Genomic DNA, 25,632 nt, shown 5'->3' on the forward strand with positions numbered 1-25,632 from the left:
TTTGATGGCATGAAAGAGTTAATTTGTACATGTAAAATGCATGCTGTCTTATTAATGTTTGTAATGTTTGCTTGTCTGTCCTATTTATTGTCGGGATTGTTTCCAATCAAGTTTTTTTGTGTATTCAATTACTCGTTTGTTGTGAGACTAATATCAGTTTGAAAACTTACATCAGGATTTTGACATATAGTCAGTTCTTCTGTAATGTTATTGTTACATTTTGGATCCTGTGTTGAAGAAAACTTGTGTTATAAAAACAATTGTAGTGCTTCTCGGTACAGAGCATGTCAATATTTTTTGTCCTGTGATTGTGTGTTTCTTGTTTTTGGTGCATGTTATGTTGCTCCTCCTACTGCTGTGGAGTGGTGTGCACTGCATCATACAGGGCCACAGTCAACATTTTCACTAGTTTCTGAACCTCAGATCCCTTTTTTTTGGGGGGGGGGGGGGGCACCATTTTGAATGCCAATGTCTCAAGACATAACTCTAACATGTAGAAGTGAGGTTCATGATAGTGAATGGAAATTCTTGTTACATTTCAATTTGAAAGTGTATCATTCTACTTTTCAGAATGTTGATAATTGACATACAGAACACTTTTGCAAGTTTCATTTGGGTGTGAAATGTGAAGAACATAAATTACAAGTGTTTGTTAATCAGGAAACTGTCATATCGTCCAAAACATTTTGTCACAAATAATATGAAATGAAAATCAATTTTTTTGTCTAAATATGTGATACATGTGTACAAGGAATTGGTTGGAAAATCTCGGCATAAATGATCTTGTTTGGGCATAAATAGAATACCACCATGAAGAATAATGAATAGTACAGACTCATACTTTAGAGGATAATGTAGGCTCGATTCATCTGGCTGGGGGTAGGGACTAGTGGCACTGGCTCATCAGAAATGTAAGTATAGTTCTTGGCGATGTAATCGCCCACAAGACTACAGGCCATTATAAACCAGAAGATTGTGAGTAATGGGCTTTCTTCTGTGGAATTACAAGTAAAGATTAAAAGGCTGTAAGCTGAAGTTCACCTACAGCGAAAATACAGGTTTAAACCTTGTAATATGGATGGTGACAATGGTTTAATTCAATCAGAACCTTCGATTTTCTCGTAACAATACTTTTTCATATGATTCTTATACGTCTGCTAACCACGAAATGGGAGGGAAGACGTCAACCCTGCATGTGTAAAGTACGATGCTTTTCTAATGTCTTTTAATTGAATACAACATAAAAAGAATTTTAAAATTCTGCTTAGGAGTTCATGGAAGACCTTGACTCCGTCTACTTTCCAAGGAAATTACTCGGGTTTCTTTATCGTCTATAGCAAATAGATACCCCCTCTTTCGATTCTTGACCACACATAAGCACACCGTCTGCAAAAGCGCCACATGATGGTAGAACCACGATATAGCCAACGTCGACAGAAATCGTATTTTGAGTGAAGAAATTAGTCAAGGTAGGGTGTGACAAAAGTTTGGATTGGTTGCAACTTTATCACGTGACTGTGCAGATTTCAAAATGGCTGCCTCTGGATACATTGATTGTACGATAGCTCTCAATATAAGATTTAAGTTTATGGTATTTTAATCCATACAGCTTATTACAATGCACTTTAAAATGAAAACACGCAACAATGGGCTCACAAACGCTTGAAATTTTACGACAAGGTGTCTGGGCTTCGCTCACAGGAGGTTGGTTTTATGACCCACATCAGGATATTTTCTGCAACACATTTCACCTTTATATTTGGCTGTTTCTCTTATGTCTGCCGTTCACAATATATTTGGTAAGTACCACTTTTGTATCAGTTTTTTAATTTTAGATCGTACATTTACTGTGTGAACTTAGATTGGCGTGACCCGTAAATTGATATGCAGGAAGACTGAAGGAGGTCAAAGTCCTTATGTTGTTAACAACTTCAGCAATAGATTTAGACATTTTAATCCATATGCACTCAAATTACTAATTATGTTTGTGCAATGGATTGTTAGTCTCGTCGTGTGAGTTTGAAAATATAATGTGAAGTAGATCTCTCATAATTGCAAATTTCCTTTTAGTATTTCCCTCCAACGTTTCTCGTTTGGGGTGCATACTGTGCAACTATAGCACTCCTTTTTGCAACTTTGAAGTTAGCAAACTTTGGTCTGCATCACATGTATGACACATCAGAGTGCATCCAGGAAGTGAACGAGGATGGCCGTCCAGAAAGTGAGACGAGACACCAACAGATCCCCAAAGAAAGACGGTGTGTACTTGAATTATGTTTGTAATTAATCAGTTTTAGGTCTTAATCATTAAAATATTGAGAATTGTAAATTGGTTATGAATTTACCTGAAATTAAAAACTGCTAAAAGTGGAACAAATGAGTTCATAAGATGTCATTTGTAATTTTTGCATGCATGAATCAACTCTGCAGAATTAGTGAATGATTTAACAGCACTATTGAACGTTGAAGTGCATAATTTTGTTGTTTCTGCATGTGGTGTAATAGTCTTCCCTCTATACCTAACCTAATATTAGTATATTACGTGATTGTTTTTTAGAATGCATGAGACATGAATTCTGAGTTATTGTTGGGGAAACCTGATGCGAGGAGACCACTTGAGATAATTTGACAAAAAATAACAAAATTCTGTTAAAATGGGTCTTAAAGAAGTAGGATCCAATGGCAGGAATTGGATTTGACTGGTTCGTAATATGGTCTTGTGTCAAGCTGTTGTGAAAACAGTAATGATGCTTTTGGTTCTGTAAAAGTCTGGCAATTTCTTGACCAGCCGAGCAGCTGTCGCCATCTGAAGAATGACTTGGCTCCAGGTGGTCTATGGACAACCCACTACATGTGTGATTCTGTTGAAGGATAAAGAATAAACGTAGAATACAGAGGTCAAAATACAGAAGCAAGTTTTTCAACTTGCTGATGCTTGGTTACAGGGAGGAGGAAGGCATTGAACTGCAGGTTTTGAGCAGCAAGCGGTCGAGTGAGACTCCGCCTGTGGGCTGCAGCTCACGTAACTCATACATTGAGCCCCAACAAGGGGGTGGAACTGATGCAGACAGTATCAACTCTTCTGAATACCCGAACCAAGATTCTGTTGAGGACATGACCTTCAAGAACGGAAGCAGCACAATAGGTAAGTTAGGTTAGGTTAGTGCTATGAGACTGGCCGTCTTGACTGACTTTCCCCCAGTCCTTTTAGGTAAATGCTGAAATATGTGCCTGAAATGGGCCGTGGCTACTGTCTTTCACTTTCTAATTCATTTACAGGCATCCTTCCATTGAAACATGCTATTGTGAAAGCATCATTCATGTTGTTGCTGGGGTGGGGGTGGGGGGTTAAATGCCAGGTTCTAATGCTGAGAGAGGAGTTTTGACTGATGATGTAAATTTTGGAATGAAAAATTTAATTGACTTAAGAGTAATGGGAACTGTTATTTATAATTTATTTTCCTCCTCTTTGTTAGGAATGAAATGCTATTGAATCTTGTCACACTTATGATATTGTATGAAGGATGATTTGGATGGCTAGGCGTGTCTGGTTATTGCTCCAAGCCATTTAATAAACCAGAATCAAAGTAGTTTGTAAATTTAGTGTTCATTTGCCACATTTATTTTTATCCAAATTAACCACGTGCCTGTTATTTCTGGACAGTTTGATGGTTATTTGTTAAATGCTTTAATCTGTCAGTCTCAAAAAGATCAAATTATTTTCTTTTCATATTAACTGCATTTTTGTCCTGATTAGTGTTTCATGAAATGGGAGTGTAAAGTAAGTAAAAATCGCTTGTTTGAGATTGCTGTTAATACTAACTCTGAGGTCATGACCTCTGCATGAGATGTTTTGTGTTTCAATTCTGCCTAAACATTTCTTGGAAAGTAAACTGTGTATTTGTACATTAATGTACTGAGTGTGTGATGTTATGTTATGTTGCTTTTTTTTTTAGATCTAAAGGTGGATGTTCATCGGAAAAACAGTTCAGAAAGTGGCGAGGAAGTGGCAACACTGCGACCTGTAGTAGAGAGAGTTAGTGTTCACCGAGCAGAACAGTGTACTCAAGCAGACCATGAACGCTACAGAACTAAATTACAAGGTAATTCATCTTATTTTGTAGAGGTCATACATTTAAATCTTGGACTGGAGGTTGGTACCCTGACTTTGGGTTTTGATGGTTTACCTCAGTCCCTTCTGAAAATTACAGAATTATACCTCAAAATACTTTCGTCCACATCTTTTCCAATGAATCATTCAGAAATCTTACTCCTGTTTGACACCGCATAACCTAGGCAGTTGAAGAGCATTAACTAAATATAGCAGAAAGAATCATTGTCTTTAAGTGTGTTGTAATGACCTGGGGTGACTGTAGTTCACAGATTTGGTAGTGCAATTAGACATATTTTTCCCTCTTATTAAATTTATAAGTAGCTAGCTTTTTTGGGACTTGATGCATAGATGCAAAGGAATATGTGTGTCATTATGTAATGAAGCTCAGCTGCTTTAATTTCTACACCTCAGAAAGTGTACATGAATTTAAAATAAACTACACTGCACTGTAATTGATAATTTTTTCATTGATATAAACAGTATTGGAAAATATGAGATATACCCCTCTATAAATGGTCTATCAGATCATGATGCCCAAGTATTAATACTTCATAAGGCACAGGAACAGGGAAAAGGAACGGTTAATAAATAACGATACTATAACAGATTTTCAATTAAAACTAAGTCAGGAAACATGGGAATTAGTTTTTGATGAAAATGATATTAATAATAGTTTTAACACATTTTTAAATATTTTCTTAAAAATGTACTATTCCAGCTTCCCTTTGACACAGATAAAATGTAAACAGAAAAATAATTCTTGGATTACACCAGGAATATTAATGTCCTGTAAACATAAACGAGAACTTTGTAATAAATTAAGGAATAATAAGGATCCTACTCTTAAAACTTATTACAGAAATTACTCTAAAATATTGACCACAGTTATAAAAGAGGCAAAAAGAATGGAGTATGATAAATGCATTCTAAATTCTGATAATAAAATTAAAACTACTTGGGGCATTATAAATAAAGAAGCAGGTAGAAATACAAATGGAGTTGAAATAGAAACACTAAAAATTGATGGTAAGAAGTTCAATAACCAACAAACTATTGCTGAAAATTTAATAATTATTTTGTTAACATTGCAGAGAAAATAAAACTACAAGATATTAATAATCCCGTAATTGCAAATGATATTAATGATGATGAAAATTATATTCATTTCATGAACCAAGCTTTTTCTAATCCATACCCAAATATGAATTCCAAATGCTGTACGAACAAAGAAATAAAAAAAAAATCCCTTAAACTAAAAAATTCGCATGGATATGATGAGATACCACCTATGATTTTAAAAATAAGCTCGTCATTTATAAGTTCACCTATAAATTATATATGCAATAAAATGTTAAGGAGAAGAGTATTTCCGGATAGATTAAAATATGCATTAATAAAACCATTATATAAGAATGGTGATATATATGATGTGTCTAATTATAGACCTATATCACTTTTAACATCTTTTTCAAAAATATTTGAAACTATAATGTACTCAAGAATTTTGGATCATCTCAATAAATACAATATTTTAAGTACTGAACAATATGGATTTAGGAAAGGATTAAAAACAGATAATGCAATCTATAAATTGACTACAGAGATTTTAAATGCCATGAATAACAAACAAATAGTGGGAGGCATCTTCTGTGATTTGGAAAAAGCTTTTGATTGTGTTGATCATGAAATTTTGTTATTTAAGCTTAAATTTTATTGTATCAATGGGAAAGATCACGCACTCTATGAATCTTACTTAAATAACAGATACATTAGAACAGTATTACATACTAATGACAGTAACAATACAGCCTCGGATTGGCTTAAAGTTAGATATGGAGTTCCACAAGGGTCTATATTGGGACCTTTGTTGTTTCTTTTATACATAAATGATTTACCCAGTATAATAACTAAATTTGCTACACCTATAATTTTTGCTGATGATACTAGCATCTTATTTTCTCATTCTAATACAAACGACTTTAATAAACACATTCATGCAACATTTGAAAATATAAATAGATGGTTTAGAATGAACAGATTATCACTAAACTTTAATAAGACACATTATATTGATTTTAAAATTAAGAGAAAAATGTCAGATGCTGTCACAATAAGTTATAATAATAAATTCATTAATAATATCTTCTGTACTAAATTCTTGGGAATTATGATTGATGGTGCATTAACTTGGAAGAATCATATTGATCTACTTATTAAAAAATTGAGCAAGGCTTGCTATGTAATTAGAAATATGAAACCATATATGTCTATTTCAGTACTAAAGACAATTTATTATGCTTTCTTTCATTCCTTAATGAGCTATGGCATCATTTTCTGGGGAAATTCATCTAGTAGTTACACTATTTTTCTCCTTCAGAAAAAGGCAATTAGAACAATGATGGGATGTAGCAATAGAGTATCGTGTAGAAATATATTCAAAGAATTAGATATCTTACCGTTGGCATCACAATATATATTTTCTTTATTATTGTTTGTATTACAAAACAAAACTCTTTTTCCATCAAACATTGACTCTCATACTATTGATACTAGACAGAGACAAAATTTGTATCTACCCCAAGCCAATTTAACTATTTATCAGAAAGGAGTTCACTATGCGGGTATAAAGATATTTAATAAATTACCCACAGAGGTTAAGAATACCTCAAATAATTTTAAAAAGTTTAAGGTTGCATTAAGGCATTTCTTAATTACTCACTCGTTTTACACTGTGGATGAGTACTTAATTGGATAACTATTGTAATAAAAATACTAATTATATTGTCTTGAATTTAGTACGCTGCTTGTCTATATGTAATTTTTTAATGTATGTATTTTATGTTTTTATACTTGAGTTTGTGACATGTTCTATATCCACTATTGGATTCTTGGAACTTGTAAATTAATAAAAACAAAAATAATAATAATAACTAAATAAGTGTTCCCATTGTGATTTTGTGGTGCTAGGAGCCTGTGCCTTGTTATTGTGATCAGAATCATTTTTGTACGTGACTTATGTTCCATCTTTCTCCCAAATGAAACAGAGTGTTTCCCAAAAGAATGAAATACTCATTCCCGGTTGTATGGGGCAATGTCTAGTGCTTGTGTTTTTTATCTGCTAGGGCATGTTTCTGCATATGAAACAGTCTGAGTCTGCAGTTTCTCATTTATATTATTATTACTTCTAAAAGATCGTACATAGTACTGTGTCTGCCCATCGTGTACATTGCCACAGTAAGTCAGAGACACGCAAAACAAAGTAAATGCTAGTTTCAGTGTTATTTGTCAGCAGAGAGCAGATCAAAACGCCAGAGAGCATGCGGTGGTAGTGTCTCGGTGCCTGTTATGGATGATAACAAGTCTGCAATGTCTCGAATGAACAAGAGCCCCAGTTCGAACAAGCTGTCTCGCCAAACCTCTTCAACAGATTCCCAGGAGGATCACAGCAGTCAGGGAGCAGAACTAAAGCCATCACTTGTTTCTGCGGTAAGACATCACATCAGCATGTCTGCCCTTCCTCCTCCCTGCCAGTAATGATCGGACCATACCTGCTACTAACCACGGTACCATTCATATTAGTCGAGCTTTGAAACTTGGAAGGAAGTGACTTTATAAATACTTCTTAACAGTATTTGTTGCAACATTTTGGATATTTTCTGTGGTTAAGGTACATGTAGCTTGACATTTTATCTGCAACATCATGCTTATTATATTACTGTAAGAACTTGTCATTATCGCTTTCGGTGGACTAGTGGTTAGCATGCTCGCCACCGGACCCAAGGTTCACGGGTTCAAAACCGGCAGAGATCGATGGATTTTTAAGGGTGATAAAAATCTGTAGCACAACTTCCTTCGGTGGGGAAGTCAAGCCGGCGGTCCCGTGTCATAGATTTACGGCATGTAAAAGAACCTTACGAGCATGAAACGAGATGTTCTGTAAGCAAAATTCAGCGGCCATTTCTCACCCAAGTCTCTCCTGATTAACGACTAGATGCCTCTAGCAGACAAATCAGGATTGAGTAGAAATTGTGCAGAGGCAGTGGGCTTGTCACTCACTACTCATAAATGCACACTTCAAAGACAAAGAAACCTCCCACATGGGAGGAGGCCAAGGTTTGAATTCGGGCTGTAGCGCCATAGAAGAACAAGAAGAAGAACTGGTCAGTACAGATTTTGATTTGTTTAATTATCTGTGTGAGATCAATAACCAGAATATTTTATGTCACAGGAGACTGGACCTGGCATCTCCAGTTCCACAGTTTCTGTTCCTCCAGCCAGACGATATTCCAATGCTACAAGTCACAATTATAGTATTCTGCCAGTGGCCATCAAGGCAACTGGGTCACTTGAACTGGGCGGGTACATGCTGGATGCAACGTCTGATAACACCTCTACCCCCAGAGACAAGGGTAAGTACTCGGTAGTGGGTTATTTGCATGTAAAAGCAACAAACATAACATGGTTGGGAAAGAAAGTGTTTGTTCTCAGCTAATGGCTCGTGACCATAGAGTGATTAGGTCTTTTTTCTTATAACTGTGATATGTTGCAGGTTTGATCTACTGGAAACAGCAGAATTCACGCGGTGGTGTGCGACGGATACGTAGTGGCATGCTTGACTCCTGCTGTCCGCCAACCAGTTTTGAATCTGGGATTGTTGATGGCCGAGGCGCTCACTCCAGCGACGGTGGGTCTCGACACGACCCCCCACCCTCCGCTTTGCTGCGTGGCCGTCTGTCCCTGTCACCGTACTATGGCTATGGCAGTGAGATTGTGTACCCCATTGCAGAGCATTCGGATGAACCGGCTCACAGCCATAATGGACCCGACGCATCTGCCGCAGACGGCAGCACTCTGTCTCTTCGCCCAACGGTTGTTCCCGATTCTGATGATTGCGAAGATGAAGAGGATAATGCTGGCTCCCGATCTCCTTTACTAGTGCGTCATGAAAGTTTTGAAAACAAGACTGTCGTAGGGTCTTCAGATAGTGGTGGTGGTGGAATTGGCAGTGGGGAGAGGAGAGGAGGCAAAGAACCGAGGTTCTCATCGTCCAGCTCAGCTAGGACTAGCAGAAAGAAATGTGTAGTGTCCAGTAAGTCAGGGAACTCGTTCAGCACAGGTTCTTTGGATCAGTCTGTGTTCCGAAAACATTTTCCTGTCGTGGGCAGCGAAGATGTATTAGGCGGGGATATGTTGGCAGACCGGACTAGTGCTTCCTCCAAAGATGGCCTACTGGCAACAGAAGTTTCAGTGTCTGTGGGGGTTTCTGGCCTGGCCAATGGTGAACACGTGCCTGAGGGTTGTGGCAGCAGAAGATGTTCAGACAGTGATGGAGCTGTCAGTGAGTGTGATAATACTGACAGCCTGAGTGACAGCAGCAGGCAAAGACACCGACATTCTTTGAAAGCGACGCTCGCTGAGGAAGGTGAGTAGCCGGGATATGTCTTAATAATCTTTGTCTCATACACTTTAATTTGAATGTTACTTCGTTTTATTTCCAGCAAGCAGCCATGCCTAAAGAGTCTTTCAGATCTGTGAAACTCAGGATGCAAGTTATGTGTTTGTGGACCATAGTCTTCTGGGTTATGACACCGTGTAGTCTTGTAGGTGGTTATCATTGTTTCTTTAGTATCAATTTAAAATTTTAGCTGTCTACAAGACATTTTATGGTATGAAGCCAGTGTCTGGGATCCATGGTGCGAGTTAAAATCCAGGAAATGCCGCATTGAGTACACGTCTGTTACACTAAGAAAAGTCCCTGAATATGACTTTATGAACTGAAACTTGCAGTGCAGTGATTAATGTTTCAATAAAACAAGGGTGTGTCAACTTTAATACTATTGATATTTATTAGTCAGAAGATTTATCAGATGTGAGATCACTACTGAATTTTGTTGTCACTGGAATGTGGGCATAGCTTAATGATTTATTGTTTCATTCCAATGCATTGAACTCTTTTATTAAAATACAAGGACACTGAAGATAATACAGAAAAGAAACTTTGTATATGGTATGTGTTGATTTTTTAATATCACTGATGTCTTCCAGTTCTGAACATTGTTCTGATACTTTCTCTGCCATTGCATCCTTTGGAAGTCTTTCGTCCATATGTTGGCCTTCCTTCTTGGTGACATTGTTGTCAGTAAACAAAGAACAGAGTAAAACAGAATAAAGTGTGATGTCATAAAACATGTAAAGAAGGGAGCACTTCCTTGACTGAGACGCATCTAGAAAGATTCTTCCCACAACTCTTGAAGTGGAGGATCTGCAGGCTTGCAAGTGCTCTTCAAGTAACTTGCTTCTCATATATTTGTTAATTTATCTGAATTGTCAGTAGGTGCAAGAATGAAGTGTGATGCCTCCTGGCACCAGCGATCTGAAGGTGGCATAGATGCTGCTCCTGCCGCTGAAGTACCGAGTCTCGTGGGGCTTGATTGGCTTTTTGAGCACACTGACAGCGAACCTGATGACACACCACACTCCAATCCTGGTGAGTTCTTTTATACAGTAGAAACTTCAGATTGGCTGCTTCTTTTTACATCCTTTCCCAAGTCATTGTTCGTTGGTCACCCTGTCATTTGATGCTCTGTGGTCTGAACTGCTGACAGTGTCATTAAATAAACCATAAATAAATTAACTTATGTTCAGCATAGAAGTGATGAGAGCTGCGAGGGTCGTGGGTTTATTTCAGAAAACGGAGGGTAACAAATTGGGCCTTCTTTAGGATGACTGACAGAACGTCAGTCGGATAGAATGGGCAGCGTGTTTGTATCTGCGAGACTGCACTGTCAGGAAACGAATCACTTATTCCAAAAAGGCTGTCACTTCACCAGTTGGCATGATGAGCCCCACTTATTTTCATGTTTCCCTGTGCACTCCAATCTAGAACACATTCACACTGCTTTCCTATACATATACACTGTACCCTCAGTTGTACCCAGAAGATGGATTCAGAATCTTCCTCTGAAATGTTGGAAGTTTCTCCCAGTGCTAGTTGCCATTACAGTGTATTAAATTACAGTTTATTAACATTATAATAGAAATTCATAATAGAATGTGAACCAGGGATTGACTTGCTAAAGAGATGCAGATTTATGTAAATTTCTACATCAGCGGTTCATGTTGTGTGGAACTTTAATAAGGCAGATGCAGTGGAAGGTAATTTACTGTTAAATTGCTCACACTGACTCTTCGGTGACTTCTTATGTTGTAAGCAGTATTGATATTAGACACAAAGCCTTCTGTTTCCATGGCTGACGTAATCACGTATGAATGTATTGGTTGGATATGGAATGGCACAAATGCCATACTCTTATTGAATCTTTTGCTGTTTGTTAATGATTTCTTATGTTAGTGCTGGTGCCTTGAAATATGTCATGGTTCAATTCAAAACTGCTCAAGCCCTGACAGCGAGTGATCTGCTAAGCTATGCACTTCATCAAAAGCACAGTGTGATGTGTTGGTCTTTGCTGGATATATCGGTGCTTCTGTCTAGGTCATTGTGATAATGTTGTTAGTGATGTTTTAAGTTTCACCGTTGCTGGCTTAATGTCATTGATTTTTCAATTTTTATGGCTTCATGCTTTCACAGACCTGTATTATGCTATCTCATATATCCATTATGTGCATAGGTGTTACCTTTCTTGATTTGCCACCGTAAGTTGCTGCTGGTGAATGTGATGTAAAATCATCCTGTGTCCTTTGTGGTCTCTTTTTGGTAGTAACAGTGTGTTAGATATTTACAAGCATTTTTGCTGTGCGGTGCCTTGGGTGGCAAATAGTATAAGAGGTGTATGATGTCACATCCTCTCATTTTTATAGCGTAGTATATTAATCTGTTGAATCCAGACAGTAAATGTGAACTGAGGGTGTAGTTTTCTTTTTTCTTCTCCACCTAATTCCAGCAAATAACAAAGCATGTTACTGACGGTCGCTTATCCATAATTAATTCTTGTCTGCAGCCTTTTTCACTGTTCTTCTTTCTCATGTCTCCCTCTCTGCTTCCATCTCTCTTTTCTTATTTTGCTGCATGCCCTGCCACCTAGATGCCACACTTTGGAACTACACACACTCTGACGACGACGACGAGAGAAGCTGCGGAGATGCTCTTCAGTCTGCCACAGACTCGGATGGACACAGTGAGTAGTGTCTCACGTGTGTTGGTTTTAAATGTGCGCTTACTCCTGTTTGCTTGTGATACTGAGTCTTGTCTTTATAAAGCGATCTCTGTAGAGATGATTCAGAATCATTACCGCTGTTACTGGATTTTGCTCTTTAGTTTACACACCAGTCATTCATTCCAGAAACCATTTACCATGACTCGAGGTTTTTTTGTGAGTTTCCTCAGTCTATCTGGACAAATAGCGTGTGATGACTACCTTCCACAGTCTTATAACAAGCCTGTAATTCCATATTTGACAGAATTTTATTAAATGCGTCAAGAAACAGTTCTTGAAGAAAAAGAATTGAGTTTGGAAATAAAAAGCATATTTTGTGCTGCAGAAGACTGTGTTTGACTGATGAATGCTTTGTCATGATTTAATGCATGTGTTTCTTATTTGTGTTGCTACTTTTATTATCGTTTCTAGATGTTAAGGACAGTTTCTATTGCACCTGTTGTAGTATGTACCATGAATCTTTGGAGTGTCTAACATTAACAATTATTATGCCTAAATATGGTGTTTTCCTTTTACTGTGGAATGCGTGCAAATCGTACATCTGAGTTAACTTCTGCTGTATACATGTAGAGAAATATCACTAGTATCAGCTTCACGCAAAATGTTATTGAGTAATCATCTCCCAAGGTAAGTGTGTAGATGAAGTTACTAGGTACCAGCAGTGTGTATTCCAATGTAGCAGAGCAAATACTGATCACTTTTTCAAGTTTTCCATAGCAGTTTTAGCCCCAGAAGAATTAGCCTCAGGTACTAATGCCTCAGCTCTGTATATTTTAGTCTGTCATTATCTGTCGTCATTGATTTCATAAAAAATGATATTTTTCCACCTATTCAAAATACTGTGAGAATCTGCAACCATATCACCATTTTTGGCTTTTACTGTGTTAATTTTAGGTAGGCAGACAGGCTTATTGCTTATTAAATTTATTTGTGCAATAATATTTTTATTTTGTTTGTTTAAAGCTCATTAATTTTGCCTTTCAGATGTTTCTTCTTTATTTTCCTGAAAGTTCTGTTGTTTCATGTTTTACATTGTTCATATTGTCTCAGTTCCTGCATTCTTTGATCTACTTCTTGGTTAAACCATTAACATACAACATTTTAAGATGTTATTCTAGTGCAGCTTCCAATTCAGTGTTCTCATGGCCACAATGTTGGTGTTATTGATGGCGGGAAATTGTGAACTACAAAGGTCGAGTCATCTCTAGTCACATATTTCTATCTAAATCTGTTGGCTGGTTGAAAATCTGTTAATAATTGTCCAGACAGTTGGATGAATGGGCAGATAGCGTACATGTCTTATGTTATGAAGAGAAGGAAATGGCCAAGAAAGAGACAGTGTTAAAGTGCATTGATTGAGTAATTCATTTAAATTATCAGTTTAGTGAGTGTGAAAAGAAGTGTAAGATGTCTAAAAAGAAGCATTATCATATGCAGTATCATTAGTTCCCATGAAACTGAAGCACAGGACCATTTCGGTCCTCATTTTGTTTAATTTCAACCAAAAAAATTTTCTCATATCATTCAGTATAGTGTGTGCTGGACTGAAACACGCGTCTTGCTTTATGAAAAGCTTCAGACACTAGCTTAATATTGCTTATGGCGGTGGTGAGAATGTCACTACTGTTGCTGGTGCTGAAGTATTTCTTATATCTGAGATTGTGGGTTGATGTGTGTGTGTGTAATCATACAGATAATGGAAACAGCAGTAAGGAGACAGATGCTGAGTCTGGGGGAAGTTCGAGTACCACCACATTGAGTTTTGAGCCCAGCCTTGAGGTTACGAAACTTCTGCAAGGTCCACCTGGAGAGATGGTGTCTGGTGCCAAGAACCAAGGAGCGATCCCAAAACAGAGAACAGGGATTCCTGCAGGTTTGTGTTGCAATAAGCTTGAGTGTTATGTTGGATGTTGTCCATCATCTTGGTTATTTGTTTAAAAACACGCAACATTTTGGGACTGGATCTGCCTCCATCATCAGGTGAAGGCAGGCGAGAGGGGTGCCTACATCTGGTGGCTCCCTCAGACAGTGTTTGTCTCCATCACTGGACACTTACTGAAGTCTAATCCAATTTATATATACTCATAGTGTCAAGTATCATCTAAGGGGAAACCAAATAAGTAAATCCTCTTAAAAGATTACTGAAGAAACTACTCTCTGCTTCGTTTTTTACAACTATGGAGAGAGATGAGATAATTATTTTGGCAGTTTTGTGAATTGTGCTGCTATGTTTATGCCATTTATCCTTATATTTTGTCTCTAATTTCATCCACATTTAAGCGTTTTGTGGTGGTGTTTGTCTTGTTAACAGAATCGTCTAAGGGACCGGCATCCAGACAGCATGTGACGGCTGGTGATGCGGAACACAGAAGACAGACCAGGAGGCCAGCAAGGGGCCGAGGTAGTTGAAATTATTTCTGTTCGGAGTTCGTTTAGTATTGAGCAAGATGAAGTATGGGCCGTGCCATGACACAGGCAGTTAGTTGCCAGTTCTTACTGTGGTGACTGGGATTCACTCCCAGGGCAGTCCCTGTGGAATTTGTGATACACGAAGTGGCACTGGGGCAGGTTTTTCTCTTAACCAAACCTGGCCAAGTTACCAATGCATGCTAGATTGAATACAGGTGGCAGTGTCTGTCAGTGTTGGAAAGTGCATTTGGCAGTGCCATGTCTTCATTAGTAGTACAGGCTTGAATTGTAGCGTAGTATTAGCTTGCAAACAGTAGATAGCCTCCAGGGTCTCAAAGTGTAGTTGGGTACTAGCATAGAAATTGTAAATACTTGTCAGATCTCAAACACTAATTGTGACTGGGCCTTAGGTAATAGCCACCTACCAGTATAGAAATTGTGAATAGTGACTGGGCCCAAAATAATAGCGAGCAGAGCACAAAAGCTGCGTATAGTGGCTGGGTCTCAAACAGGTTTCAATAGTAGGCACTAGCACAAAAATTGTAAATAGTGGTTGATATTAAGGTGATGGCCAAATGCTAGAATACAAATTACGAATAGTGGCCAGGGCAGTAGTAATAGTAGGGTACTAAGCCGACAAATTCGAAATACTGACTGAATGCTAGCACAGAAGTAATAAATAATAGCCACATCGCAAATATTAGTCTTGTACTTGCTCAGATACTGTAAAGAGTTGTTGGGTACAAGTACAGTAGCTGACACTCATCATTGCTTTGCAGAAACAAGGTGTAGCTGTTCTTTTTGTGTGATACATAGAACGTGTTGTGAAACAGGTCACAGTGAGATGGCAAGTGGCAGTGTAGATAATGGAGTAGGGGCCTCTACAAATAAACAAGTTCGCCTGCTTTGCAAGGAGTCGAGGGGCGGAGCTGAGAGAGAGAAACTTCCGTCCATACCTGCAGAAGGAATTGAAAATCATGGTAATTTTGGACTGGAGAATATGGATTACAAGCCCAGTTTTGCTGAGTTGGTAGTTGTGGCAGTAATGTGATAGATTCATATTTGGGCAATACGCAGATTCATTCCCATGTAAATATTCATCAAAAGTTGGTATTAACAAATTGAAAATTTGAAGGAGACAACAGAGCAAACATGTCAGAATTTTAGTGCTGTGTGTACATTTCCTGACCTCCTTCCAGGTATTTGATATGTGGTCATACACATCCTTAGAGGCTTGTGTTTACTGAAAGTTTCAATTGATGGAAAATGTTTACAGAATTTGGTATAAAGATTTAATATGTTGGCCCTGAATTGAATATACTGAGGCATCCGATGTAGCAGGATATTGAGTGGATCTTATGTTAATTTAAAATGACTGTAACTGGAAGTTTGCAGCTGGTGGAAGAATTTTCTGGTGTCTCTTTCTACCCATTGTGTGGGAGCCGCAACTTGTTGGTTTAGCTGCATTTGTACCATATTCCTATCCGGCTTGTGCTTTGTGATCAATATTCTGTTATCTGTGGCACATCCATACAATACTTCATTTACTGAACAGAATGTTTCTGCATTCTTCCAGCTGTTATGTCATCCTCACCACAGGATCATCCTCTAACATGGCAGAAGAAGCGGGATCTGATGCCCAAGGCGGGCAAGGAATCAAATCCAACGGGAGAAGGAACGAGCGGTTCGTCTGGCTCTGCAACGGAGTTGAGTTCGTTGTTGCCACCGCCTGCCGTGCCTCTCCTTGCGACTTTTCTTGCCACCAGGCGAGAAGTCCCTTCGGGGTATTCCTGTGGACCACCCGTCATATCTACTGATCCTGTAGATGCTGTGGTCAACGGTGTAGACTTGTGGGCAAATGTCCGTACACAACATCGGAGACTTAAGAGATCTAGTAGAACGCACAGGTAACTGTTGTGTAAATTGTTCTTTGTTCAATGTCAAGTCAGATCTGGCCTTAAACCTTTCTTCCTAAGAACCATCTCAATATTATCATCCCATTATCTTATCATTCCTCAAGGTAACCACTTTTAATATCCATTTCATGTTATTTGTGATTATATATATATTCTTCATAAATGAGCCTTGAACATTTACTTTTATAGGTCTCGACCTGGTGGCCGCAGTAATGAGCCTGTGCCATGTTCTATACCATTGGCAGCTCTGGCATCGGCGGTGGCAGGAGGTGGCACTGGGACGCACATAGCGACGTCTCATGACGACACCTCTGAAGGAGCTGTTCATTGTTTCCGGGATGAACACGGGAACTGGCTGAGTTACACTTTTGCAGAGAAGGGAACAGGGACAGCCAACATGGGCGTGATGCCTATAGCAGCTGCTGCGGCTGCCACAGCCAATAGCAAGCTGCTTAGCACTTTGCTCAGGTACAGACCTTATTGTGTATCTGCGTAAACTGCATAATGCTGTTTTATGATTCTTTTATCGGTTTTCTTGAGAATGTTTGTCTCAATTCTGGAGTGGTTTATTTCTTGAGGTGCAGTCCACAAGTAACATGTTACGATGATGACATTGACAAATAACTGGCCCACAAATCCTGGTGGTTATAATTTTCCTCATGTTACACTTTTGTTTACTTCTTCTCTTGTAGTAGAGGAAGTTGTTATGTAATTTGTTTTGATAGTTTTTGTAGAATGTGTGACGATTAATAAAGTTCCGAATTATCAGTACTAACTGCAATACACTATCATCAGTACTCTTTAAGATTGTTTTGGAGTTACTTGGAGCAAACGCTTGCACTTTATCAGCTGAATTCCTGATCTGTTGCCTCCCTTGGCAGCTGGAAGTCCAAAATTTGCTGATTTTTGTAGTATGAAATTTGAAGTACAGATGATGCTCATTATACATGCTTACACTATATCCATTTTTGCATATCCTTGTTTTTGTTTCATTATCATGAGCATCAATATCTTATCCTTAGCAAAATTTTAAAGCCTATTACCCATGTGAACATTCTCCAGGCTTATCAGGGAATATGATGTAGAACTAACTAACTAACTAGATGGCTTACCGAACCCGAAGGTTCATCACCGAATTAACCAAAGCCCTCCACCGGACCCTGTCCTGGGCCAACAAAATCCAGTTTCCTTCAACTCCTATCTCCCATAGATCCCGCCTGAGATTATCCTCCCATCTACGTCTAGGTCTCCCCAGCGGTCTCTTCCCTTCAGGTTTCCCAACCAGTACCCGGTGCACACCTCTTGTCCCATCCATGCGCGCTACATGTCCCGCCCATCTCACTCTTCTCGACTTAATCACCCTCACAATACTGGGGGAGCAGTACAGATTTTTAAGCTCGTCATTGTGCAGTTTTCTCCACGCCCCATCGTCTTCCCTCTTAGGCCCAAATATCCTCCTCAACACCCGATTCTCAAACACCTGCAATCTGTGTTCCTCCCTCTGAGTGAGAGACCATGTTTCGCACCCATACAAAACAACAGGCAATATTATTGTTTTGTATACTTTAATTTTCAGGTTCTTAGAAATCAGACGGGAAGACAAAATATTTTGGACTGAGAAGTAGCAAGCATTTCCGGAATTTAGTCTCCTCCTAACTTCCTCACAAGTATCATTTTGATTTGTTATTGTTGTTCCCAAATATTTGAACTTTGTAACCCTTTCAAAGGATTTATTAGCTACCCTAAGATAATTTTGCCCGCCTGTCTTCTGATGACGAGATACTAACATGTACTTAGTTTTTTCTGAATTTACTTCCAGCCCCACTTGTCTACCAGCCTCTAGTAAAACTTCTGCGTTCCTCTTTATTGTATTTATATCGTCCCCCAATAAATTAACATCATCAGCATATGCCAATAGCTGATGTGTCCCGTTCAATTGCAAACCCTCCTGCCTACCTTGGACCTTCCTGATGGCGTATTCTAGCGCAAAGTTAAAGAGCAAGGGAGACAAAGCATCTCCTTGTTTTAGACCGTTCTTGATGAGGAATGTCTCAGATACATATTTACCTACTCGAATTTTGCTGCAGGTTTCATTTAAGCACATTTTTATTAGACCCACTAGCTTCTTTGGTATACCAAATTCAATAAGAATATTATATAGCACTTCTCTCTTCACAGAGTCATAGGCTTTTTTGAAATCTATAAATAACTGATGTACAGTCCCACCGAACTCCCATTTTTTCTCTAGTATCTGACGAATGCAAAAGATCTGATCAATCGTTGATCTGTTTCGTCTGAACCAAAACTGATGATCCCCAATAGTTTCATTCGCATATGGGGTTAATCTTGCCAAAAGAATGTTGGATAGAATTTTGTATGAGGTTGATAGCAGCGATATTCCTCGGTAATTACCACACTCAGTCTTGTCCCCCTTCTTATAAATAGGAATAATTATGGATTCCTTCCATTGATGTGGCATCTCTTCCTTATCCCAAATTAACTGAATAAGCTTATGGATCCTCATATGCAACCCTTTGCCACCTGCTTTAATTAATTCGGCCGGAATCTGATCAATTCCTGGAGATTTATAACTTTTCAACTTCCCAATGGCTAGTTCCACTTCATCTAAGCTAGGTTCTGGCACCAACAGTTCAGCTGTATGCATTTTAATCTGTCTAATATCACCAGTATTATGAACATTTAAGAGCTCGCTAAAGAAATTTTTCCACCTATTCACAATTTTTATTGGATCTGCAAGCAAATTGCCACTATCATCCTTTACCAAATTGGTCTGGGGTTGATATCCTTTCTTAAAGTTATTAATGCCTCTGTACAGGTCTCTGATGTTTTTTTCCTTATTATTTGTCTCAAGTTCAGCAATTTTGCCCTTCAGGTATTCCCTTTTCTTAGTCCTAAAGGTTCTACTAGCCTCACGTCTCACGTTACATAGATTATCCGCATTTGTTTTGTTTGGGTTCTGCAACCATTGAAATTTTGTTTGCTTCCTTCGATCTATTAATTTTGAACATTCTTCATCAAACCACGGTTTATTTTGCTTTCTCCTGTAGTATCCTAGTTTCTCTTTTGCTGAAATTTTGATGCAGTTTCTGACATTTTCCCACTCCCTGTTGATGTCCACACTTTCATTATCCTCATTTGTCTCTAAAATTTGAAACCTATTCGAAATTTCAACTTGATATTGTTCCTTTGCCTCTCCCTCACTTAATTTTTTCAAATCAAATCTTTCTGTGTCAAAATTTTGTTTAGTTCGTCTAACTAACTAACTAACTAGATGGCTTACCGAACCCGAAGGTTCATCACCGAATTAACCAAAGCCCTCCACCGGACCCTGTCCTGGGCCAACAAAATCCAGTTTCCTTCAACTCCTATCTCCCATAGATCCCGCCTGAGATTATCCTCCCATCTACGTCTAGGTCTCCCCAGCGGTCTCTTCCCTTCAGGTTTCCCAACCAGTACCCGGTGCACACCTCTTGTCCCATCCATGCGCGCTACATGTCCCGCCCATCTCACCCTTCTCGACTTAATCACCCTCACAATACTGGGGGAGCAGTACAGATTTTTAAGCTCGTCATTGTGCAGTTTTCTCCACGCCCCATCGTCTTCCCTCTTAGGCCCAAATATCCTCCTCAACACCCGATTCTCAAACACCTGCAATCTGTGTTCCTCCCTCTGAGTGAGAGACCATGTTTCGCACCCATACAAAACAACAGGCAAGATTATTGTTTTGTATACTTTAATTTTCAGGTTCTTAGAAATCAGACGGGAAGACAAAATATTTTGGACTGAGAAGTAGCAAGCATTTCCGGAATTTAGTCTCCTCCTAACTTCCTCACAAGTATCATTTTGATTTGTTATTGTTGTTCCCAAATATTTGAACTTTGTAACCCTTTCAAAGGATTTATTAGCTACCCTAAGATAATTTTGCCCGCCTGTCTTCTGATGACGAGATACTAACATGTACTTAGTTTTTTCTGAATTTACTTCCAGCCCCACTTGTGATGTAGATGATAAGCTTAGTCTCAGAGAATTGTGGTACCAGTTTAACATCAAAATGGTGATTGTTATACATTTTCCTTTTTTTACACATTTTCATTATATGTGGCAGTTTACAGGAATACAATCCTTATGTTTAGTGAAAGTCACTTGTACTACATAAGTGTCTGTTGAATTGAAGTGTGATTGTAATGTTTTGCCCCATTGTCATATTATGAATTGTCTTGCATCCAGGCAACAGCACCGTCATTTGGGAGGGGGTAGTGATCCGACGACCTGGGATGCCAGTGTCACTGGTGGGGGAACAGACTCTCTATCAAACTCTTCAGCGTCGATAAACTCGTCTGGGCTCACGGTGATTCTGGATCGCCAGACTAATGTAGGAAGCGTCACTCCTGCTGCTGCATGCTGCCACTATAAGTCTTCTGGTGGTCAGGCATCCTATTCCAAAGGCATTGCCCCTATCCCTCTTCTCCCCGTTCTTCCGTCCACTTCGGCATCATCCCATCTGCACCCAGGCGGTGTGTATATCTTAGAAGCCGTTGTCTCTCCATCCTCTGCTGGTAGCCAGCAGCGCAGTCCATTCCACATCCTGTCTGACATGCACATAGCCACTGAGAGAAACAGGTAAGCTTACGTCTCTGCCATTAAGTGGGTTACGTTGTATTATCTGCATCACCATGGTACTGATTTTGACTTTGCTCATTCTTCTGGCCACCCTTCTGTAAGAAGTCAACATAAATGATGCCTACAGTACCTGTAGGTACTTGCGTTCTGGCAACTTTGCCCCCACATGGTGTTCTGTAAAGGATAGGGCTTCAGAGTAATTAGAAATTTGTATAGCTAGCTTGAAGTTACTATTTATTGCATGTTTTGTCAAAAACCTATTTATTTCAAAAAATTTGTTAATTAGGATTGCATTAAAATGTGACTTGGAAATTCTACTTTGGGCTGAACTTTTTGTTTTACCATCATGTATATGATAATTTGAAGGAAAGTAATTGCCTTGAACTGTGCAAGATTTAGTGATGCCATTTTCGTAATAAAGATGACGTGTGGATATGGATTTGTCTGCAGGCAGGCAAGACATCAACATCATCATACCAACCCTGGTGCCATGCTGAATGAGCCAAATTCTACAATAGTCTCGATGCCACCTGGCTCTGGCTCACAAGGGGACCCTGACACAGACATCACACTTGCTCGGAACCACTTCAGATATATGGATGCAGTAGAGACCCCTAACAAATTGGGTCCTAGTCGACCGCGGCACTACTACAAGTACTGGATCACACCGTGCACTCACGTGAAGATCCATTTCGATCGCCTTGCCCTCCTTGCCCTTCTGGACCGCAACCTCACATGGGACGAGACACTACTTTCACTTTTACTAGCCGTTCTGGTAGCAGCATTTGGCTCTCTGCTCCTTCAGTTAGGCTTCTTTCAAGATATATTTGCATTCATATTTTGTTTCGTGATAGCTGGGTGCCAGTATTCACTTATTAAGAGTGTCCAGCCTGATGCATCATCTCCCACGCATGGATTTAACCGCATCGTAGCATTCAGTCGGCCTGTGTACTTCTGTCTAGTTTGTGCCCTGGTGCTCATCTTGCACCAGGCTACTTTTTCAGAGAATGAAAGCTACAGTCAGACTACCTTCACTCTTTATGGAGTGTACTTCACAAACCAGGCAATGGTGAAAGTGTCACGCGATGTTCTAGTTACATTTCTTCTTTGCTTCCCTATTGTGTTCAGTCTGGGGCTCTTCCCCCAAATCAACACATTTCTTATGTACCTTTTGGAGCAAATTGACATACATGTATTTGGTGGTAATGCAACTTCCAGTTTACTAGCCTCAGCTTACTGCGTCTGCCGCAGCGTCCTCGTAGTGTGCTTCCTGTATGGGTTTGCTTTTGGTGCACTTAGTGAGCCAAAGAATTCCCAGCACATTCTGTTCTCAATATTCTGCGGCTTACTCGTCTCCACGGCCTACCACTTGAGTCGAAGCGCAAGTGACCCTTCTGGTCTCTGGAATATAGTAAAGAGACACTTGTGGCCTCCGCATGACTTTCTCCATGACCCTTCTTCCTCAACTGTACCAGGAAAACCTCAAAATAAATGCCATCGCCGTCCATATGTGCACCACGACCACTACCATCTTTATCAGTTGCCCCAGAAACAGAATGCTGTGCTGAATGAAAAGAGAAAGTGTAGTGGAACTGGTAAAAAAACTACAGCTGCTAACAGAACAGACTGTCCGTCAAATTGGAGTAGCAAGAAACAAAAGCCAAGCATGCCAGAATCTTCGGAAGAGCTGTCGTCTGCTACCGCAGAGAAAGAGAAGGAGCTTGTGGATCCTCTGCCGCTGAAGCTGCAAAACACAGTGAATGCCAGATTGAAATCAGATGTGATCATCTGCACATTGGTAGCAGTGTTTGTGTTTGGAATCCACTGCAGCACAGTGTTTGTAGCTCTCCAGCCTGAGCTGAACCCGGTGCTGTGGGCCGTGGTTGGGTTCCTTGGCTTCATCCTTCATTACGTGTTTCCTCAGCTCAGGAAACAGTTGCCGTGGCTGTGTTTAGCGAGACCAGTGTTCCGTATGCATGAACACAGCCAGTTTGAAGTCAGGGATGCAGCAAGAGTCATGTGGTTTGAAAAAGTAAGTGAATATATGCATCATTTACATAGTTTATCACTCTAACCTAGGATTGTGTTGAAACAGCATTACAATCTGTGCCCTCATAATTACTGATAGGATTGATTCTCTTAGTTATGAATTCAAGTGACAAGTTTCTTTCGTTTTGTGAGACCACCCAGTCTTATAGGTGGTTATTAATGCACCCTGAAGTCACAGATCGTTCATATCAAATGTTGGTAAACACACACAGAATTACGTAGCATAGTAGCACACAAGACCATAATCTAAACTTTCATTGCTGTTTGAACCCCAAATGTCATGTATTTCTTTTCAGGTGTACGTTTGCCTGTGTTTCCTGGAACGCAATGTCCTGTACCCAGTCTTGTTCCTTGGTGCTCTAACAAGTGACTCTCCCAAGGTCATCCAGAAACTTGGCCCATTGGGTGGATCATTGGTTGTTGTAGTGTGTGGGCTTAAGTGCCTGCGTGGATCGTTTTCTGACGCGTCAACCCAGTACCTCGTGTTAGTGTTTGCTGCCCTCTTCTTCCAAATGGATTATAATAGTGCATCAGAGACGTTTCTCATCGATTACTTCTTCATGGGGATTGTCTTCAGCAAAACCTATGAATTCCTGCTGAAGGTATGTAAACATTTTTTATATCAGCAAGATATATTACCATTTGGACTGAATTTATTTGTCATTACAAAGTGGTTTAAAATGTTAGGGACCAAGTTCAAGTCAGAAATGCAGAAATTTTGTGGTTCATCTTTGGTTGTTAGGGTAACATAGTCAAGAAGGTTGTACTTGGTTGGACATTTTATTTGGGGGTGGGGGGACAGATGCTGTTTCAAAATTTCAGTGGGTAATGGGTAATCTACTCTTGGAATCCTGAGAAGGTTAGATAATATTAAAATAAATTTTAGAGAAATAGGCTAAGGGGAAGTAAATGGATTTGACTCAGGTTTGGTCCACTTGAGGATTCAGGTATCAACGATGTTAAACCTTCAGGTTCTGTTGCCATTTGCTTAATTTAAAGAGTTTTCTTCTTTACTTCTTAATGGTTGAAGTTTGTTCATCTTTCAGGTGCAGTTTGTGGTGACGTACATTGCTCCCTGGCAGATAACATGGGGTTCTGCATTTCATGCATTTGCTCAGCCATTCAGCGTGCCACACTCGGCAATGTTGTTTCTGCAAGCAGCTATATCAGCAGCCCTTTCTACACCTCTCAACCCTTTTTTGGGTAGTGCCATTTTTTTGGCATCGTATGTTCGGCCAATCAAGTTCTGGGAGAGAGACTACAACACGAGACGTGTCGATCATTCTAACACCCGGCTGTCGTCACACTTAGAACGTAATCTGGGAGCAGATGACAACAATCTGAATTCTATCTTTTATGAACATCTGACACGTTCACTGCAGCATTCCCTCTGTGGAGACTTGATATTGGGTGAGTCTGGAGTTCGTAAGGAGCTGTTGTTATGTATAAAAGGTAAAGGCAGATTTCTTATGTTAAGACATGGAACTCAACTCATTCTTAACTCTGGTATTTTTATGTTCTTGAATTGGATGAAGATAATCCCATGTACTTGTCAACTGGACTTTACTGTTTGATTTCAGGTTCTCATGGTGGTGATGGGTATTTTCTGGGTTGTTGCACCATGTAGTCTGGTTGATAAACTTCTACCAGGCTGCATAGTGCTTCAAACCAAAAGAGAGCCATCTTCAGATTTTATTGTACTGACATGTTGTTCTCGTCTTCGGAGGATGCTTGGGTCCAGTGACTGCTTTTGTTCTAGATCTTGCATCACAGTAGCTCAAATTCTTCTTGTTAACCTCCACAGGCCGCTGGGGTCCAGTGATGCAAGGAGACTGCTTTGTGCTGGCATCAGACTACCTCAACTGCCTCGTTCACATCATTGAGCTTGGCAATGGACTGGTAACGTTTCAGATGCGTGGCCTTGAGTTCCGAGGAACCTACTGTCAACAACGAGAAGTTGAAGCCATCTCTGAGGGTGTTGAGGAGAATGATGGTGTGTAGGATCTGTCTGAGACTAGGAATGAGACACCTTTTGGGTTAAAATGTGAAATTGAAGTGTTTAGTCTTTCCTGTCTTCTTAGTTTCACTTCCATAATATTGTCCTTATTTTGTGTCTGCGTTTTATTCCCCTTCCTCCTTGCATTCTGTTCCTTTATTTCTAATGGCTGAACCACTGAAGTCCGTTTGTTTCTAGGTCATAACATAAGTGATTAACTATTGTTGTGGTCCTTTATTCTTAAACTTCTTCTAGTTTTCTAAAATGTAATTGTTAAGAATTGTTACATTGAATAATGGGTGGTCATGAAAGATTATTTGGGAAGGAAACCAC

General features: G+C 39.5%; 1 protein-coding gene across 6 annotated transcripts in view; it reads left to right on the plus strand.

Annotated features, from left to right (window-relative positions):
* Positions 1-1,442: 1,442 nt before the first annotated feature.
* The window catches only part of pcx (pecanex), a 32,413-nt gene continuing 8,223 nt past the window's right edge, over positions 1,443-25,632 (plus strand). Inside the window, exons 1-19 of one of the 6 annotated variants that reach the window (XM_087357648.1) lie at positions 1,443-1,799; positions 2,071-2,258; positions 2,946-3,145; positions 3,957-4,103; positions 7,404-7,600; positions 8,343-8,523; positions 8,664-9,536; positions 10,446-10,601; positions 12,157-12,249; positions 13,982-14,161; positions 14,600-14,692; positions 15,531-15,677; positions 16,274-16,604; positions 16,803-17,081; positions 20,862-21,254; positions 21,705-23,286; positions 23,600-23,905; positions 24,350-24,713; positions 25,108-25,296. In XM_087357648.1, the coding sequence (XP_087213774.1) occupies positions 1,647-1,799; positions 2,071-2,258; positions 2,946-3,145; positions 3,957-4,103; positions 7,404-7,600; positions 8,343-8,523; positions 8,664-9,536; positions 10,446-10,601; positions 12,157-12,249; positions 13,982-14,161; positions 14,600-14,692; positions 15,531-15,677; positions 16,274-16,604; positions 16,803-17,081; positions 20,862-21,254; positions 21,705-23,286; positions 23,600-23,905; positions 24,350-24,713; positions 25,108-25,296 (6,052 nt within the window). In that variant the 5' untranslated portion in view covers positions 1,443-1,646. The remainder of the gene's footprint in view (positions 1,800-2,070; positions 2,259-2,945; positions 3,146-3,956; positions 4,104-7,403; positions 7,601-8,342; positions 8,524-8,663; positions 9,537-10,445; positions 10,602-12,156; positions 12,250-13,981; positions 14,162-14,599; positions 14,693-15,530; positions 15,678-16,273; positions 16,605-16,802; positions 17,082-20,861; positions 21,255-21,704; positions 23,287-23,599; positions 23,906-24,349; positions 24,714-25,107; positions 25,297-25,632) is intronic. The other 5 variants (XM_087357649.1, XM_087357651.1, XM_087357650.1 and 2 more) reach the window with 5 other exon arrangements.

This window comes from Zootermopsis nevadensis, unplaced genomic scaffold, assembly GCF_977971745.1.
Source record: "Zootermopsis nevadensis isolate Lab colony 2312 unplaced genomic scaffold, Znev_1.0 Znev_ptg000028l, whole genome shotgun sequence".
Classification (NCBI taxonomy): Eukaryota; Metazoa; Arthropoda; class Insecta; order Blattodea; family Termopsidae; genus Zootermopsis; species Zootermopsis nevadensis.